The 20,839-nt window shown below is 42.5% G+C and overlaps 1 protein-coding gene across 5 annotated transcripts in view; it reads right to left on the bottom strand.

Moving 5' to 3' along the window:
- Pard3b (par-3 family cell polarity regulator beta) overlaps window positions 1–20,839 on the bottom strand; it is a 990,158-nt gene that overhangs the window by 278,401 nt on the left and 690,918 nt on the right. For all 5 annotated transcript variants that reach the window (XM_063236623.1, XM_063236627.1, XM_063236624.1 and 2 more), the window contains 2 exons: window positions 13,688–13,894; window positions 12,712–12,949 (listed from right to left, as the gene is read on the bottom strand). In XM_063236623.1, the coding sequence (XP_063092693.1) occupies window positions 12,712–12,949; window positions 13,688–13,894 (445 nt within the window). The remainder of the gene's footprint in view (window positions 1–12,711; window positions 12,950–13,687; window positions 13,895–20,839) is intronic.

Below are 20,839 nucleotides of genomic sequence, written 5' to 3'. Positions count from 1 at the left end.
TAACAAAGGAAGGGAAAGACCTGTGTATTGAAAACTATAGTACAATGGTACTCTGAAAAGGGCAATCCAAGAGGGCATCAGAAAACAGAAAGCTATCCCCTGTTCTTTGATAGGCAGAACAAATATAAATAGAAGAGAAGGTACAGAAGAAACTCCATGCACACTAACCTGCCTTATCTTTGACAAAGGGCCCAAACACTTCAGTGGAAAAAGACAGCCCCTTTGATAAATGGTGCTAGGAGAACTGGCTCTACACATGCTGAAGTCACGTCTCTCACCTTATCTCCCACCGAGCCATCATTCTCACCATGCATTAAACTAAACTCAAATGGATTAGAAGGGTAACTGTTACAACAATCTTCTTAAAGAGATCATAGGCAAAACTCCTGAAGGCATAGGTATAGGCAAAAACTTTATGAACAAACCCCCAGTCGCACAGGAAATATTAAAAAGAATCAACAAGTGGGATCGCGCCAAATTAAAAAATTTATGCACAGCGAAAGAAACCATCAACAGTGAAGAGAGAAAACAAAGAAAGGGAAAGAAATTTTCCTTAGACAAAAGACTAACATCTAGAATATAGAAAGTACTCAAAAATAATCAGACCCTCAAATTTAAAGACCCAACCCAAAATGGGCATCTGAAAGAATAGATATTTCTCAGATGAGGAAGTACAAATAGCAAATAAACATGAAAAAATGTCCAGTATCACTGGAGATTTGAAAGATGCAAATTAAAATAACACTGAGATTCCATCTCACCTCAGAAAAAGTGGCTATCATCAAGAAACCAATGAATAACAAATGCTGGTGAGACTGAGGGGAGGTGGGGGGCTTCTCCATTGCTTGTGGGCATGTAAATTGGTTCAGCTGCTATGGAAATCAGTATGGATATTCTTCAAAAAACTAAAATTAGAGGTTCCATTTGACCCAGCAGTTCCCTTTCTAGGTTTCCTTCCCAAAGAGTTAAAAGGATCATTGCACAGTGACATATGAATACTCTAATACGATAATGTATAATAGCTAAATTTTGAAAACAGCCCATATGCTCATTAACAGGTGAATTATAAAGAAAATGTATGTATATACAATGGAGTACTGCTCTGCCATAAACAAGGACAAATTTGAATCTCTTCTAGATAAAGGAATGCACCTTGAGACCATAATCTTAAGACAAATGAACTGGAAACAAAAGTTTAAATATGCATTGTTCCTCTGGTGTGTTATGAGGACCCCCTGAAGGTCTCCCCTTGAACAAAAAGCAATTATCTCCACTTTGGTTAAACCTGGCCATGATGTATGCAGAGCTGGATGGGCCCTTTCCTTTTCCCTGCTAAGCAATGCAAACAGAGAAGGAATGAAGCGTTGAAGGGACAGGAGAGGAATGGGAAAAAATAAGAACTGAGATGTGCTACGTACAGGTGTGAATTCCCTACCAGGAATGTGATCATTACATACGACAAATACGCTCTAATTTTAAAAATAAGTTTAAAGAAATTTTAAAAAACAAGAGTTGTTTTAAGTAAAAAAAAAAAAAAAATGAAGCAAACAAACAAAAAAACCTTGTTACAGCCAGGCATTTGTCATGTATTCTGTCATGTATTCATAGCAACTGCATTCTGTTTGATAAATGCTAGTATTAGTCCAGTTCTCCAAAACAGGAATCTGGGGGCAGAGAGCAGTTAAGCGGTTGCCAAAGGACTCAGAGTCCAAAAGACCTAGAATGGGATTTCAATGTCAGTGTAATGATCCTGGAAGATTTGCTCTTCGCCACTACATTGCATTGCATTTTGGTGTAGAAAGTGTTTGTTAAAAAAAAAAAAAAAAGGAAAGTGTTCATTAAATAACTGATAAATAAGTAAAAAAAAATTATCAGTTGTGCTAGGATGAACTGGAATGAAGACATAAAGGAAGCATGCCAGGCAGTTAGGAGGTGTCTAAAACCATGTAATTATACATAAACTGAATTAGGGCCACGGAAGGGGAGATGGTGCAGAAGGCCCAGACTTCAGAGGCCTCATTCTGGGGTTGCAGCGGAGCGGCTGGCTGATGGAGGGGTGAGCATGGGAGAGTGTGGGCCTCCTGGAGGTGCCGAGGTGAATGAGAGACATCTCAGTGAGCTGGGGCCTTAGACACGCAGGCTGAATCAGATTTTAGACATGGTGAAGCTGAGGGTGAGGCAATCATTGTGAGGAAATTACAAGCCAATTTCTAGAAAAACAAAACTGGACTATTTCCAAATATTCTGGTGAATAGTATTTAGTCTGGTTGAGATAACAGTCTTGGATGTACCACCCAGTAATATTTATGGGCCTCCTATTCATTTTTCAATTTGTATCTCTTCTATCTGCTTTTAATTATTCTGGGAAGCCTCTTCTTATTCTATGAGAACAGCATTTTCAGTTAGGAGGCTGAAGAGTCAAGTCTCTTTGCTTCATTATGATCCAGCCCATGTCTTTAAATTGCTGTTTTGATGGTGTCTGAAGACAGCGAAATCCAATATGGCAAAAATACGGGTTTTGCAGGGTGTGTACGAAGACACGGAATTATGGCTGGTGTCCATGCATTTTTAAGAGGCTGATACAAGAGGAGCAATGATCAAGAGGTATCTCAGTATCATTATCAGTTCAAGACGGGCTCGAGGAAGGCTGCTTCACATCTCAGTTATTATGGGCTGGAAAAGCTACCGCTCTCCACACTCCTCTTCCTGGCATCTTGAAGATGGATGTTAGTAAGTTACATTGAGGTTCTCAGATAAAAGGGACTAAAACAAAGACCTGATTCCAGCCCTCCAGCAAATTATTAAATCTATACATGTCATTTTCTAACAATGTGGGTGAACATCCCACAAGGACATGACACTGTGCTGGCTAAAGGACAAGTCAAATTAGACAAATAGAGTTCCACTAGGAACTTAGGAGTGTTTACACACATAAATAAAACCGTTGTGAATATATCTTATTAGTTATTTAAAGGAGCATGCAAATAGGTCCATTAGGAAATCTGCATTTTCTTAATTCACCATCTTAAATTACTATATTTCACCTTAAATGCTAAAGAAGTTTATTTATTAATGTACACCTTCGGCTTTCATGCCTGTGAACATTCCTTTTAGCATATCAATTTTGTTAAAAGTTAAGCCACTGGACTTTCATCCGGATCTGTTAAACAAATCTAAACTTCATCTGGATAACACAAGTAATGAGAAAGGGGTCTATTTTTCAGTGCTTTTTTGGTAACTCACATTACCTTAACAGGTACATAACAGAAACATATCAAGAGGAAAAGGAAGTCTAATTAAACGAAGATGCCTTTGGTTGACATTCTCTGTGACCATTTTTTACCATGGTAAGTATGAGAAAACCACATCATGCTCCTGCTTTGGACAGCCAAAAACAAGAGCTACAGCGTGCTCATGATGGCCTAGCACAGGAGTCGGTGATGACTAGCAATCAGACTTTACAGTGATTTCAAAAACAATGTATCTGTATAGCTTCATGCTAATTAACTCCATACAAGTTCCTTGCCCCTCCAGGAACACATACTCAAAAAAGAAAAAGAATGATAAACAAACATTTGCAGACTTGCCTGACAGCTGAAAAGAATTATGAAAATCATATTCCAAACAAACTTGCTATGCTGGGCACTGCGGCAGCTCGTTTGTCTCCACGCTTAGCCCATCAGAAGAGTGGCCCATCTGTCCCTGGGTCCTCTTTTAGATGAGAAATAAATGCCGGCCAAACAATCCTGAATGTGTGCACTCCAAATTAAATCTATATTTAACTTTGTAGTCCCCACTCACATCTATCCCCATCAGTTTTATCATTTGCCCTGTTCACATGACGAACACGCCTTTACATTCTCATGTTCACAATCTATCCACATTATGCTGCTCATTTTCCTCCCTGGCGCTTAGCTGCAAACCAACCAAAGCTAGGAAGCATCATGTGTAAATATATAAATATCATCAGCTATCACACCACTAGGCTTAATGGAAGTCAATATCGGTATATTACACTCTCTGCCTTGCAATTCCATTACAAGCTCAACAGCACTGGTCATAAAAAGTAGTATTCTGAACTCAACCCCGTCATAGCGATAATGAAAAAAAAGATCATTTTTCTTCTCAACCTGAATAAAAAATTAAAACTGCTAGGGCATTTAGCTCAAGAGAAAATTGGCAAATTAACAAAATGTAAAAAGAAAATATTCATGGCTCTTATTGTGAAAGATAAATAATTTAAGATGAACTGAAGAGAGACAATTCAGTCACCAAAGGGAGAAAATTAAGCCTAAGTCAAGTCTGACTGGTTTTTAGCCTGGGTTTCTTTCCTCTGCCTCTGCAGTCATGGAGAACAGCTTCGATGGCACCGTAGTAGCCTGACATACAACTTTATTTGTTCCCACAAGTATGTGTTTCTGTCAGGCTCAATCTATGCAGTCATTTTACACTGCTCCAGAAGGTTCTCTTCCAAATTTTTCTGCACCTAGATTGAAGCTGAATTCACAACTCTGCCTGACTTTGGCTTTCATTTGTCATCTGAAATATCATGTTTCAAACTGGCCTGTCGTTGATAAGGCGAAGCATCTCAACTACAGTCCATTCCTGGTCTTTTGCCTTCGGGGAAATGACTGTTAAAAATTTCATTGGCTTGGCTGCATTAGCTGGGTTACCCTCGGTGCCCATAAAGTAGAAGGGAGCCCAGCACTCACAGCCTCGATCTGGAAAGCAGTAATGACAGGCGCGGCCACCTGACACCCATTGTCCATGAGATCTGTAACAGCCATCATGGGATCAACGTAAGGAGGACAAACGTCCGACAGACATCACCTTCCCTGGTGACCCACGTATTCAGTCTCTACCTAACCTAATTTAAAAATCAAAGTCAAAACCATCCCTGCAGGGTAACACAGCACAGCACAACTTCAGGGCAGCTGCGGAAATGACCGTGAGCCCTGCACTGGAGTGTCAGGTCCACGCCATATAGGCTGAGCTGAAGTGGGTAAAAAAAAGAAAAAATCCAGGAGAGAAGAAAATAAATTTTAGTCTATTTTTCATTTGTATTCAGCAATTGGAAGTCATATCCTTTACCAAGTGGTTGGGTAACACATATAAATAGTTCATGGTTTCATTGAGAAAGGTGTGGCCTGGGGCACATGAAATATAAATGATCACATTATTCCAGCTTTGTCATTTCTTCTTGTAGTTTATTATGCAAAATTATTCAGGTAAAATAAAAAGCATTCTGTCTCTCTGAATTACAAAGTAGTAGCAAACTAAAGAATGAGAAGAGGGGGCTAGTGCACACCAAGTGTGACCTCCTGAGATGAAGGGAATAATCCCCTCTGGTCCTGGGCACTGGCGTGGGGCATGAGGGGGAACGTGGTAATGCCTATCATGCCCAGAAGGAACACATTAAGGTGACAGGCGTATGAAACATGCTCCCCATCACCAACCCTCCAGGACGCGCACATCAAAGCCTGAATGAGACGTGGCATCAACCTTGTTGGAATGGCAGCTGTTAAAAGGGTAAAAAGCACTTACTGGCAAGAGTGTGTAAGCCCCTGCACTGCCATGAGAATGAAGATGAGTGAAGCCAATGTGGAAATCAGATGGAGGCTCCTTGAAACACTGGAAATAGGAATATCCTATGACCAAGATGGGTCACTTCTGGGTTTATATCCAAAGAAGACGAAATCAGCATGGTGAGAGACATCTGTTCCCCATGATATGCAGTGATATCCCTAATATTCATGAAATGGAAACAACCTAAGTAAGTGTCCATCAACTGATGGATGGACAGAAGCAATGAAGCACTGTTCAGAAGGAGTAGATCCCATCATTTGTGAGAGATAGATAAATCCAAGGAGCACGATGTTAAGTGAAATAAAATTGGTGCAGAAGGACAAGTGTCCTAAGACAAGGGTAGATGACTTCACATTTACACATGGACCATAGAAACTGAGCTCTCGGAAACAGGTGAAAACGGCTGTTACCAGAAGTAGGGGGTCGGGCCCCTGGGGAGCTGCTACTTCAAGGATGCCAGGGTTCACCCAGAGTAGACAAACACATTCAAGAGACCCATCATGCCTCATAGTGACTGCAGTCAACAATAATACAGCATATGCTTCAATACTGCTAATAAACAGTGTTAAAGATTCTTACCAAAAATGGGGGGCGAGGTTATACATACCCTGTCATGGTTTATGTCGGTGGCCCCCAAGCCTCATGCCTTTGCATTATGCATTTGTGACTGGTTCACTGTCTAGAGCTCGATTGGGGGGATAAGTGCTACACTGACCTAGGGGTGGAGCCAGGATGTGATGTAATGGCAGGAAGAAGGTGTGTCTTGCTCTCTTGCTGGTTTCTGCCTTGCTGTTTGCAGCCTCCATGAACTGTGGCCCCGCCATGCCACCCTGCCTTGCAGCCAACTGAGTATGGACTGAAACCTCCAAGAACTGTAAGAAATAAACCATTCCTTTCCCAACTTTGGTCATCAGGTATTTTGTCTCAGCCACATGTAAAAAGTAACTAAAACACACCTTAAAAGAGCCTGATGCAACCATCTTACAATATAAAACACATACAAGTATGTGATCAATTTCAAATAAATAAGAAGTAAGGTTCTTTTGAAGAAGTCACTACCTGACATCTTTGATCACTCAAACCATTGAACTTAACTTCCCACCAGGTGCCTTAAGGAGGGCATGCATTATCCTGATGAGGAGACTGACACTAGCGTGAGGGTCACAGACCTCGTAAGGGCATGGTTTAACAAGGTTTGACATTAATTTGTTAGTGATAGTGGCTGAGTTGTTTGTGGTAGTGATCATGCGTGTGTGTGCACGTGTGTGTATGTGCATTCTTTTTAAAATAATTTACAGCAGTATACAGTTCCTCTAGCTTAAATATATACTATATTTTAGAATAAAACAAACATATGGCCTAGCATATGTAAAGCTTAGAAATAAGAAGTTGATGTCTCTAGATTTTTGAAAACAGCTTTGTCTTTAGGGTTCATGATTTTGGCTTTCCAGAAATTCTACTCTGCAGAAACTGAACTAATGTATCTTCAAACATACAAGCTAGTAGAGTGAGGAAGAAACAAAGAAACAACAATAACAAAAAAATACCCCACTGACAATGAGCAGAGGGGACCAGAGTTGATACAGATAGCTGTAAACCAAATTCGCCCCACATTACAAAACGTTTACTTCAGGTACTATACAGCTGCCCTTAACAAACAACAGTCTGCATTGGTGTTTTTCTTTTTCTTCTTCTTCTTTTTTTTTTTTTTTTTTTTTTTTTTGTCACAGCTCTATGTGAAATTGGTTTAAAAATAACCATCCCATATTCACATACTGAAAAAAAAGCAGGCATAAAATGATTTGGTGTTGGGGTGACAGTGTGCTAAGTTCGGGTAAGGTATCTGCTGGGATTCAGAGCATGGCAGCAGATGCCCAGTCCATCACGCAGGTAGTTACCGGGGTGCACCCATGCCACCCCTCCTGTTGCAGTCTGCTGCCTCCCAGATTCTGGGTTAGCTATTTACAGCTTCCCCTCCCTGCAACGTGAAGTCCACGTGAGCCCCGGCTGTACACTGACTACTGGTTACCAGGCGCCCACCTGTCCCTAAGTTACCTTGGCAAATGCCCCTCTATTCCCCGAGGAATACATTGTTAAATGTCATTTATACGTCTATGTGAGAGTTTGCTTGTATTTTATTAAATGAACCACAAGAAGTTGAAATTTGACTTTTATTTTTCTTTCCTTTGTTAAATGGAAAGAAAGCAAGGAATTTGTGCTGTGTATTCGGTGTCTGGCCTAGCACCGAAGAGAAACATAACTTTACTAAACACTGTTGGACACATGAAAGAATAATCACAGATGCGCTTGGCAGAGAGGAGGCATTCAGCAGATGACACTGATCAGATGCACACAGGCAGACAAATTTTAAAATTAGGACGACATCCCTGTTGGCAGGTTTTGCCCTTTGTTACTCGACTAAGGAGGAGTTTACGAGGTGTGATTCTTATTAGCCCCAAATCCCACTGAGGAATAGATGGGAAGGTGGACTGTGTTGAGTCTCTCCACGCAGTGCCCTGAGTGGGCTGACAGCTGAGGGTGAGCGGTGAGGGCCCACGCTCTCAGAGGAGACAGCGGGGCCTATCTTTGTTTAGAGACCAGGACTGATGAAGTACGCACATACCTACCTAGGCACTGATTTCAGGTTTTCTGTTCTAGACAGACAAGATTTTCTTAGCCCAAGAGTACTTCTCTTCAGCGCCTGGAAAACACCTGCCTGTCCAAGCAAGGCGGCCTGGGGCCGGCAGCCAGGAGCCTGGCTTCAAAGAGAACAGCACCGCAGGAGCCGTGAGAGCCATTTCTGCAGGACAGCATCCTGAGGAGCAGGAGGTCCCGGAGAGTCAGGCCCCTTTGGGAAAAATGTGAGCACCTGGCTCAGCTCATGGAGCTCACAGCAGCAACAAGGAACAGGGTCTTGGGAAGTCACTGCCATGGGATGGGTTATTAAGTGCCATGATTTTTTCCCACAATTACCCCAGGTGACACAAACGGCACAAAAGATAACCCTGAGTCAGCAAAACATAACAATATTAAAACTAGATACTCCATCCTGCAGAGACACACAAATGAAAGAGATGCATTACAGCTTTTTAAATTGGATGGCTGGGAAGGTAGCTCAGCAGCATGGCTCTGAGTTTGAGTCCTAGTAAAAAAAAATCCAATGAAAGTAGATTAAATTACAGGTCAGCTAAGGTGCACTACTCTATGTCTTCAACATGCACAGGCCTGCTAACGCCAGAGATGCACAAACACTCAAGTTTCTAGAAGCACAAATGAGAGTGCTGCACACACGTCCACACTGGATGGCGCCCGGTGTGGTGAGGAACGGGAGGGTGAGCCATCACTCCCTCCTTCACCAGGTGCCAGGGTGCAGAGTGTGACTGCGGAACCCGCATGCAAGCTCCCTCTTCAGGAGAGCCTCACAGCAGTGCAGACGAGATGATACATATTTAAACCACATCTAACTCCAGAGAACCTGTGAACAATCAATCTTTTTTAAATAAGAAAGAAACTAAGTCAATAGCATCTGAACAACAGATGAAAATTAAAGCAAAATCTGTGGAGGAGAGGGAGCAGCTTTTGTGTTCTTTGTTGTTGAAAACGCACACGAAGCAGAGCTGCAGCTCTCCACTCAGAGGCGGGAGATGATGGTGAGCAGTTGCTATATCTATACCAAAGGTGAAATCAAACACTCTTTTCAGCTCTCAGTGTGCTAAGCCAGTAGAAGGTTCTAGCTGTCTGAACTATTTAGGACCTGTAATTTCTACTATATAAAAATAACAGGATATTAGACAACAAAAGGGAAAATTGGCACTAAATTATGGACAATCAAACAGGAATCTGCTGAATCAAATCATGTAAAATAAAACAAAGTAAAGGCTTAACTTAGTAATATTCTAGGATACGGGTTATGTGAAATCTCTAACAGTTTCTACATTTAGAGACTACATTCTAGTTAAATTATTTTTATTGTTTTCTTTCTTTAATATCTCCAGGAAGAAACTTTTCCTTGTAAATGTAAGTGTAAATGTAGTAAAAGAAGCGATAAAATTATAACAACTATATTCATTTTCCACTTGTGCGATAATCAATTTCCATAAATTTAGTGTCTTGATGATGAATGGGCTAAAACTAAGAGTTTTGGCAGAGAAAATTACTTTGTTTTTTTTCCCTTCCTAGTTTCTTGATGCTGCCCATATTCCTTGGCTCATGGGCTCTTCCTTCTATTTTCGAAGCCAGTAGCACTGTGTTTCTCTGCCCTTTATTTCCTGAGTCACTTCTCCTTCCTCCACATTTAAGGCCCTTTGTGTGTATACAGCACTCACTGAAGAAATCTAGGATAATCACTTACCTTACAGTTACCTGACCAGCAGCCTTAATTCCATCTGGAGCCTTACCCATCCTTTGCCATGCAGTAACATATATGCAGGTATTAGGGATTGGACATAGATATCTTTAGGGGACCACTGCAATGCCCTATTATTTAATGATACTTGCTAGGTATAGTAACATATAATTAAAATATAATTCTAACACTACTGGTAGATTCTATTAACATCCCCAGTTTTTAGATGAGGAAATTAAGGCACAGTGGTTAACCTGCCCATTGTTACCTACATAGGAAGTAGAGAAGCCAGGAAGGAATTTGGAGGTCTATCTTCAGAGCTGGTACTTCCACCATTTTTCATGTCTCATCTAAATATACTGCAACTGCATGTCATAATTATTATCAGTGTTCTTAAATCATAGCCTACCACTTCAAACATTCAGTAACTACTCGGAATAAAGAAAAGTTTAAAATTCAAGGCAGCAAAAGGAAAGAGGGAGTGTATATAGACCACCAGGAGAACTAAACCAGTATCTGCTAAGAATTTGCCCCACTGGCATTTACTAAGCTGAGGTCACAGTAAGCGAAAGGGAGGCCACTGTTTTGGACTGAGCTCTTGCACTAGGACAAAACAAGCCAGACCAAATCAGAGTGAATTGGGTCTTACTGAGTCCCCCATGAGCAAGGTAAACAGTTTTCCCAAGCCAAGTGCTTCTCAGCAGCCCGTCAAACAAGGTCCAGGTCACCCTGCATCGCCTTGGTGATCAAATCTTATCTACTTTAGCCCTACAAAGACAGTGACTTTAAATTTCACTTTTCGCTCCTTGTTTCTGTTTTCTTCCACTCTTTCCTGCCCGGAAAAGCCCACATCCTATGCTCAGCTCACCCAAGTACCTTTCTATCCTATTCTGAGGCTGGACGCTGCCAATTCATGAATCAGGAATAAAAGTCGATTTGATCTTTAAAACTCAATTTGTTGAAAATTTGTTTTTTGGTAGTCAGAGGATAGAGTACCAGGACATCAAGGCTGCTGGGGTCCTCTCTCCTCAGCCCAGGTGACAGTACGATAAAAGCGTGTCCTACAACACAGAGGCAGAGATGCAGTAGCTGAGATTGTGCACAGGAGGAAACTGGCGCGGTGTGCCCTGAGCACGAATGAGACGGATCACACCTGCTCACACTATTTGTATCCTCAGAATCACTCTGCAGTGTGTAACACCCTTACATTTGCCCAAGAGAATGATTTTCTGTTGGAAAATCTCAGTTGGAGATCTCAAACACAGAACAGTGGGTATCACAGACCACCCACTATCTTAAAGAGAGACATCTTCTAAGGGCTCCACAAGGGGTGGCCACGTGGGGTCCCCACCTATCATAGCCCATAATGCATGTCAGTCCAGGAAGAGAAGAACAGGAACTAACTGACTGCACAGAAATTACAGGAGATGTCACCCTCTGTCCTCCTGCTCCCTGGGAATCTGTAATCGGTTACACCCTCTCCTTCCCTTCTCCCTCCCCACTGCAGGAGTGCATACTGGGAGGCCCAGGCCTGTGGCCCAAGGTGGGGAAGTCCCAAGCCAGAGCAACTTGTTCTGGTGAGGCCCAAAGATGCCAGGCAGGCTGGACCATTCCTGAGGTAGGGTGAGGCGAAATGAACAGGAGGGTGAGGACTTGGCCATCTCAGTGGAGCAAGCGTCAGTATTCAAGGCTCTGAGGACATTTCATACCGTTCATCCCCATGAAGCCTACAGCTGCTGTCAGGAGACCCCAGGTGAGCTGTCTGAAGTCAGGGTCAAGGGTAAGAGATCGGAGGAAAACAGCGGGAAACAAGTTCCTTCTGTGAATGCTGTCATAGTAAGGGTTTCCCTCAGTAATCCACAGAAACGGTCCAGCACGAGCCCCAGGACTGGTTACACTGGATTGGCCATTTAAACAAAACTCCCCATTTGCTACTGTCTTTGTCCTTCTCCCTCTTCGGGCTCCAGAGACTTAGCCACACTGCAGGGCATGCTTTGGGCTTGAGGTCCCAGGAGCAGGGAGTACAGTTTAGGTTCACAGTCCCTGACAGAGACAGTGTTAAAACCTAAGGTGCCCGGAAAGCTATCAGGAAGAAACTTGAGGTGTCAGGAGGGAGAGAAGACAGCCTCAGATGAGCAGGTTTGAAGACATCTAGGGGAGAAACACAGCGCTCTCTGCCTTCTTGCTAGGGACAGCAGCTGGACCTGGCTCTTACCTCCCACCGCACTGCTTGCAGGGCAGGAATGCGGGCCTTGGAAGCGAGAAAACGGAGGCTTAGGAAAGTTCAGCAATGTAGGGGCCTCCTGGATCCAGACCACAGTCATCTGGACCCAAATCCAGTCACCTCCGCCTCACCATGCCATGGTGCCTCTGCAGGTGACTGCCATACGCACACCTGGAGTCCCAGCAGGACTGGGTGCACTGAGCCTGACTTCTCTATTCAGGGAGGGCCCCAGGACACTGAGGCCCCACTGGCTTCCCCAGCTTCCAGTGGACCTGGCCAAACAGGGAGCACTTCCGGCCCAGTGTGCACCCTCCTGGGGAAGGGCCTTCCTTGGACTGCAAACTTGTGACAATTTCTCCTCACATTAGCCACCCAAGAAGGCTTCTTCTGCCTTTACAGAAAGGGGACACACACCTTTACACTTCGGATATTTTTTATGTCTTTAGCCAAAAAGGAGGGAATACATTCAGTTACTTCTGAATACACACAAAGGGATGGTTTCACCATGAGAAGGAAAGGGAGAAAGAAACCCCCTTGCCTGCCCAGCTCCCCGTACCTCAGCATGGCTCCAAGCCCCTTCCTCTTGATTTTTCTTTCTGGGTCTTCATTGTTCTCTTTCTGCTTTTTCTCTTTGACTTTCAACTTGCCCTTTTCTTTTTTCTTCTCCTTCTCCTTTGTTTTTTTTACCTTCCTGGCTTTGTTCTCCAGGTCCTGTAGCTCAGAGTTCCCCTGAGCAGCAGATTCACAATTCAGAGCCCCTTGGCCAGAGTGTGAGCTCTTATCAGACAGACCATCTGTGCAGAGAGAAAAAGATCAATGCACAGGGTCAGCGCACTTAGGGTTACCCATAAATGGAAGTCAGGATATGTGATCCGGAAGAGCAGAAGGGCCCCGGAAGTCCATCCTTGCACACAGCTACCGGTATGCTCTGAGGACAGGACTGCACGGATCTGGTTATCTCAGGCCAGGACAGGCACTGGGCTTGGGCCCACTGCCTGCTTAGGGGTCATGTGAGACATTGCCTGCTTAGGCCTGGAGAATACTAAGCACTGATCTCTCTGAAAGCTGGCTTGTTAACCCCAATCAGCTCAGAAAGCCCCCATGCTGGGAAACAAACAGCACTACTTTCCTTCCAGGAGGGTTTCCTGACTACAAATACCCAACTGCTCTACTCAGTTAATGCAGCCAGTCCTCTGGTTGATGCTGCTTTTAATGACTCATATAAAAATGTCAAGAAATGCATACTTAGTGCTAGTACCCTAAGGGTAAGTGACAGTTGGTCCTCGTAGGAAAGCTAAGGAGAACATTTCTTTAGCATTTGCACTGTAAAATAAATTGCACATTGTGTTCTCTAGTTCCATGTTCATTAAGCCAAAGGGCAAAACATATCAAGAAAATGAATTACTTTTAATATCAAAAATATAATTGTGATCCTTAAATCATTTTCCTATGTAGTTAAGCACACAGGCTCGCCTGTGGTTCGCAGATAATAAAGAGGTGGAAGAGCCACTCCAGGAAGCGCAGGGCCTCACCAGCGTCCAGCTCTTCAGGCCCATCGTAGGACTTGTCGATGGCCGCCCGGAAGCTCTCGTTGCAGCCGCGGCCTCGCACCATATGCGGCCGGGGCCTGTGGAATGGCAGTTCGTTCTTTCTGACCTCGGCCACCGCAGTCTGCAGACTCTCCAAGGAACTGGACTTTTTCAATCCCAGGGTTGGGCCAAAATCTCTGTTTGGAGATTCTAGAAAAGAAAGGACAAGAGGTCAGAATGCCCATTACTGTCCGTAATGGGCAGTGTGGTGCAGTGGACATCCTTGTTATTCTAAGATCACTTCTTTTGGAGTATTTTCCAAAAGGCGGTGACTGTCTACAGATATTGTATATATGAGAGATACATGTGTACACATAATGTGTGCACACACACCTACACAAACACAAAGGACACACAAAGAACACCTAGCAGCAGGCCTCTCTCTCAGTCTCACCCTGGACACACCTTTCATTATTACCATGGTTGTTTATACGACTGTTATGATACACATTATACCTGAAATCAAGAAACATTAGCAAGTGTAATTTTTGTGCCTAAACACTTTACCCTAGTGGCTATTAGGGAGCAGTGAATGGAATTTATTTAGTCTGTATGTAAATAAGAAGGGGGAAATAAACCCTTTTCTGAGAGTTTGTAGGGTTTCGCCTGCACCTGTACCTGCTCCCCTCTACTCTGTTTCTTGATCCCCCATTCCCACCTGGGCAGCGCTCCAAATTATTAACAGCAAGATCAGCCTGCCTAAGTGGTAGCAGCAAAGGAATTATTTTACAGATGGCAGGAATCCAACCAGTCTCCTATTTTTATATTCCAAGCTGTTCATGCAGGGCCAAAGTTTGTGTTGTCCAGGTATGAGGGAGATTACTGCCATCAAGAATACACTTGCATTTCAGGTAGTAAAACTCGAGGGCAACTTTTCAATAGCTCCAGATCAAGCTCATGTTCCTAGGGTTCTACGTGAAGGCCTCCTGCACTACAAGCTCCGTAACAGTGTGGCTTCTGGGGTTGTTACCACTAGTGTTGCTTCTGCCACCTAGGCCACCTAGGCCACCGTGAGCACTCCTGCCGGTGACTCAGTGTAGTAAGAGGTATCAGGTTCAAAATGCTCACGGTAACACCAAGAGCTAACAGAGCCTGGAGGACTCTGCGCCAAGTGTTGGTCTAAGTGCTTTGCTTATATCATCCGCTGACTTGTCTAAATTACACATTTAATAAATGTCCCAACTGTGAACGGATCAGAGTTCCTGCTTTGTACCATGCAATTTACTGCAGAAAGCAGAATTTGGTCTCTGCTCTCTATCTGATTATGGTCAAGTTACTTAAACTAATCTGCATTTTCGTCAGCTCTGAAATTAGACCACTTCAGCTCCGAAGCCTAGTGAAGACAAGCAAACTGGGAAAACTGGATGACTTCATGGATTCATCATCAAACTTACAGAAGGCAGCTTTGCAGTTTAAACAATACACAGGATGACAGTAAGGACTACATTTTATGGGTAACAGTAGACATTCATTAAATGTGACAAGAGAAGGGACTAAGCTAGAATAAAAATTCAAGAAATTCCAGGAACAAGTTTCAGGTGCTATTTGCAAGCATAAATACTGAGGATCTATTACTGCTCAGTGCAGAGAGAGGCATGTTCCTTACATGCACACAAGGGAAGGTGAAGAACAGAGACTGAGTAAGATCATTCCTGACAAGACAGCAAAAGGCGTGCAGAGTTGTGGGGGTACTGAAGCAATATTAAAAGCTTTGGAGCTTACAGAAAGTATTTTATACCAGCAGCCCCTAGGGATGTCTGGCATGAAGTTAGGTGAAAGCAGGAAGCAGAAAGCTGAGGTGGCCCAGAGTTTCTGTCAAATACAGTAACCGTCTTTCATTTATTAATTGCCATTCAGGAGATTACAGCAGAGCTCAAACTGAAAGCATTCACATCAACCTTCAGCAATAAATTCCAGGGAAGTTGAGAGTGAATAAATCATCTCGAATACAAGGCATGTTATCAAGCTCACCTGATGCTCACCAAGAAGTCTGTTTGGAAAGAAAGAAACACACTGCTACTCATTCTGCGTAAACAGAACATTTAGGAGTCATGGATTTTGTAAGATTAATACAGCTGACAATTAATTCAGTTTAAATAAACACGAGTTCCAAATTAGAAGCTCCAACTGATGGTGGCCAACCTTATGACCCAGTCTACTGAATGTAATTCATAATGAAATTAAAAGCAAAAAGGGGGTGATGTTGTAAGGTGTAAATTAAGATTTCCGTTGGACTACTGGCCCTACTATTAGTGTTTTACAGATGATCAAACTGCACTGACTCGCCTAAATTACACATTTAATAAACATCCCAACTGTCAAACAGAACCCAACTGTGAAGGTTTGGAAAAATCAAAACCAAAACCAAACCAAATCAAAACATATATATATTCCTGAAAGTAGCAAATAGGAAATACTTATGGAAACGAGACTGAGAGTGGGGAGGAGAGCCTAAAATCAGGTGAGCCTTTCTTTGCAAGGACTTGGAAGTGGACAGATCCCCAGGAGCAAGGGGCTGTGACGCAGATCTTCCAGGGCAGTGGGTTCTGACGGGAAATCAAAGGTCCGAGCTACAGGAGGGATTATTATGTCAGTGGGGGCGGCAGTGTTAATTCTAGCAGAATGCTAGGAATAAAGTCCCCATCCTTTAAGATTGTGTAGGGAACCAGGAGCTATTACGTTTAATCCTTCTCCCCACTCCTGTTCTCATCAATCTACGTGTTGGCTGCCAATGGACACATTTTGTGGCTTTCACAATGAGAAGATTCCCTTTCTATTTCTGGTGCCACTGTGTACACAAATCAACTTCCCTGGGCTCCCTCTAAGCGCAGAGGCCTGCTTGGAGGAACCATATGAGGTTAGCAATTTATCAAACTCAAAACTGCAGTCAGTTGATCCCATTGAAGCCACTCCAAACTCTGACACCTTCACGTTTTCATCTGTGGCTGACATGGTGCTGGCCATGGCTAATTTTAAGAACAGTTTGAGAGCAGCCTGAGGATACGAAGTGTTAATCATCATGGGGTGGACCTTGTCCAGGCTTTGTGTGCCCCATTCTGAGGATTAACAGCAGCAATGTGCTCTGTATATGACTGTTGCATGGTTTCCAGGTTCAGGTGAGTTGCAAATACCAAGGAATAAATCTCTTCTCAAATTTTAAAAGCAAAGCTTTCTTTTGAAATCCGTGTATCTGTATTTAGGAACCATGTTCTCTAAGATCCAGATTAATTTACCCTTCCCTCACAAATATGGGGCTTGGCATTCACAAACTTTGTGAAGCAAATGATATAATTATTAAGGTTGATGAAAATAGGATTTTGGCAGGGTGTGGTGGCACATGCCTGCAATCCCAGCAGATGGAGGGCTGAGGCAGGACAATTCTTGCCAGTTCAAGGCCAGTCTGGGCTACAAAGTGAGCTCAAGGCCAGCATGGACTACATAACAAGAACATGTTTTAAACTTCACCTCCCCCAAAACAGGATCTTGCCTGATATAAATTATTCTCAAGATGGAATAATAAAAATATCTTCAATGTCATATATCCATTTTTCCCTTAAAATTGAGGCCTCACACATGAATACTCTTGAAATGTAACATGTTTTAAAGATGATGTATCCTTTCAAGGACTCCATCTGCTCGCCACTGATGGACTAGCTTGACTGGATCCCTGCAGCCTTCCAGACACTGAGCAAAGGGAAATTCCAGGTCATATTTTTCAGATCTGATAATTCTCAGTTACATGCAGCACTCCTCTCCTTTCAGAAAAATAGACTCATGAAAAGAATAAATACAGCAAGACTAAAGATTTAAAGAACTTTCTCCCGTGGGCATGGAAACGTAGCGAGAAGCCCAGGGAGGAACTGTCATCCGGGCTGCTACCGGGTGCTGCTACCAAGCAGATTGGTGCCTGCACACCCACCTCTCGGAAAGCCTTGGTCCGTCCCGCCAGGAAACCAGAGTCTCCAGGGACTGTTTGGGCACAGGCTCGGGCTTGGGTATCTGTACCTGCCCTGCAGGGAGAGTGGTCACTGCAGCATGACACAGAATAAAAGCGTCTGGACCAGTCATTTGCAAGGAGCCAGTGGAAGGGAAGGTTACAGAACAGTCAAACGTCCCCCACTGCCAGTTGTTTCCTGAGTGACTGAATCACTGTGCCTCCATTTCCTTATTATGAACTGAGGATAAGATGAGCACAAAAAACTCCTGGTGAACAGTGATGGCTCCCAAGCACTGGAGGTTATTGTCACTATTGCTTTTGTGTCACCCCAAAACCCCTGAATGAATGAAGTCTGACTGCAGTTTATTTGGTTCCATACACAACTGCATTTTAAAACATGACCATACTTCCCACAGAAAGCTTCCACTGTCTTTTCCTTTTTTATTCACACATCAAACTGATTTTTGAAAAACAAACTCCTTCTATTCTGCCTTTCGAAATAAGGTATGCTCAATCATTGGTTCATCACATAGAGAGGCAATTTTTGGTAAGATTAATAGTGGAGTCTTGTTGCCTTTCCCCTCAGGCTATAATCATTTAATTAGTCTGAGATTTCACTGGCAATGTTTGAACTTCCCACTCTAGCATTAAAATCTTGCAATAAAAGAATGCCTTAATCCAGAAGACCAGTAATTGGGTCTTCCATTATTGATGAAATTGCTTCCAATATATCCTTATTAAAAAAATAAGGACTTATTTGGGGGAAGATATTCACTCTTAGAGACATGGAAAATATCTAAAAGTTAAGAGCTTTTATAGTGAACAAATATGTTACTCATATACATATAAAACCATATATATTATACACAATAGAGTATTAATCTGTAAAATTCCAATACCATTTGCCCTCAAGGCACTTGGTGAAAATTAAGCTAGAGTCTCTCCTCCTAAAATAATGGGATTGTGCCCAGAAGTAAATTAGAGATCAAAATCATCGCAACGCTATCTAGGGTACAGCAGGAAACCGGAGAGGGCCAGGAATTTGTCAAGGTAGCTTTGTCTCATTGTCAGTCTGGCCCCACTTTATTGCAAGCAGCGAAGTTGGGAAAACACAATAGAAATGTTTTACTTGCTTCATGGGGAGTTGTGATGGGAAATTAATAGCCTTAAGACTCTTTGAATGAAAAATTATTATAAATTCCAAGTAAGAAGTCATAACACCACTTAATTCCCCAACATATTCTACTTTGTCTTTTCATTTTAGACCTCACTTACTGAAAATTTTGTATATTTGATTTTGTAGCAGATTCCCTAGAGGCAAAATGCCTTATGTGCTTTAATAGATATCATTGTAGATCCATTAGCCTTGAAAAAAACTTCTCCATAACATCCAAATGTGCAATTTTCCAAATTATGTTATCTGTGCTAACTGTGTCCATAATGGGCCTAACGACCTTGGTGGCCCCTTGGTATTGCAAATGTTGGTCCCAGTTCCGAGTCACACAAAGCCTGCTTCCTGCTCCTCACCATAGGGCAGAACCCAGTGCACCTTGCACCATGGGCTGTCATCTGGGTCTCCGTTCTTTTCCTGGCAATTTCCAAGTTCTCCAAGAGCTGATTTTTTTCTTTTGAGTCTCATAAATCCTAGACTCTTTTATCATTTCCTGAAATTCACATCAAAATGCTCAATAATAAACTTCTCATTAAGATTCATCCATTTGCATAATCTTCTCTGTCTCCAAACACTATTTGAAAGTGAAAATACCAAGAGAAGATATAGGAAATTACATGAAGATTTAAAATCTTTGATTCTAAGTATGGGCATGGCCCTCCAAACGTCTTTAAATGTTTGCCAAACACTGCTATGTACTTTTTTTTTTTTTTTTTAACTAAAAATTCCTTCTTTTACAAACTGAAAGTCAAAATCTTAGGCCATATTTGAGTTTCTTTCCTAGATTTAAATATGCCCCACACATGTAATGAATAGTGAATTTATTACATCAAAAATATTTTCACGGGGCTGGGGATTTAGCTCAGCGGCATAAGCACATGCCTTGTAAGCAGGCGGTTGTGAGTTCAATCCCTGGTACCGATAAAAAAACGAAGAAGACAAAAAAAATATATATATATTTTCACAACGCTTCACTTTTCCCCTCTACTTCTTAAAAATAGATTCCATGGTTCAATTTAGGGGTAAACTTTAAAAATGTATATATATATATAGCTGTATCTGTTAAAGCAACCAAAAAAATCAGCAGGTCCCATCCCCAATAGCTGCTTTGCTACAATATTCTGTTTTCATTTTTTCCATCTTGGGAAAACTACTAGATCTGAAACAAACACACAAAAGAAAATTGCATTCAAAATTAGAAGAGACTGGCTGGGTGTGACAGCACACATCTGTAATCCCAGCACTCAGGACGCTGAGGCAGGAAGACTGCCATGAATTCAAGGCTAGCTGAATGACATAGCAAGACCCTGTACCAAAAAAAAAGGAAAAAAGGAAAAGAAAGAAAAAGATATATATATGTGTGTGTGTGTGTGTGTGTGTGTATGTATGTATATATGTGTGTGTATATACATATATACAATTGAGAAATTAGGTAACCAGCATTAGCCTCTAGAAAGTAAATTTAGCTTCTTACAAAAACAAAACAAAACAAAACCACCTCCTTTATTCTTTTTTTTTTTTTTTTTTTTTGTCTTTTTCCTTTTTATGGGTACCGGGGATCGAACTCACAACTGCCTGCTTGCAAGGCAGGCGCTTATGCCGCTGAGCTAAATCCCCAGCCCCACCTCCTTTATTCTTAAAGCAGAGGGCTCACTTAATGTCAAGTAAACTGGCAAATGTAAACGACCACCTTTCCGAGCTGTGCAGCAGAATCTGTAAATGCCCCCTGTGCTCCTAGGCACAGAGAAGCCCCTGCAGGAGGAGGACAGGAGAGGGTGGCTCCAGCTCTTGGACCTCTGTTTTCAGCGCAGAGGCTGACGGTTTACTCTGAGAAACACACTCAGGTGCTGCCTCACCTCTCCAAACCCTTCACGGCTTCTTGTTCTTTGTTAAAACCCTGTGGTGCTTTTGTGTCATTTTTAAGGATTTCATCATTCAGCCCTACCTATAATTAGTCAGTGCTCTTGTCTGTATTTTGCTTTTTTTT

The sequence above is a fragment of the Cavia porcellus genome, unplaced genomic scaffold (genome assembly GCF_034190915.1).
Source record: "Cavia porcellus strain 051 isolate PalLab524CR breed Dunkin Hartley unplaced genomic scaffold, mCavPor4.1 scaffold_26, whole genome shotgun sequence".
Classification (NCBI taxonomy): Eukaryota; Metazoa; Chordata; class Mammalia; order Rodentia; family Caviidae; genus Cavia; species Cavia porcellus.
The sequence above is the reverse complement of the archived record's forward strand: the minus strand, read 5'-3'. Positions and strand labels throughout refer to the sequence as shown.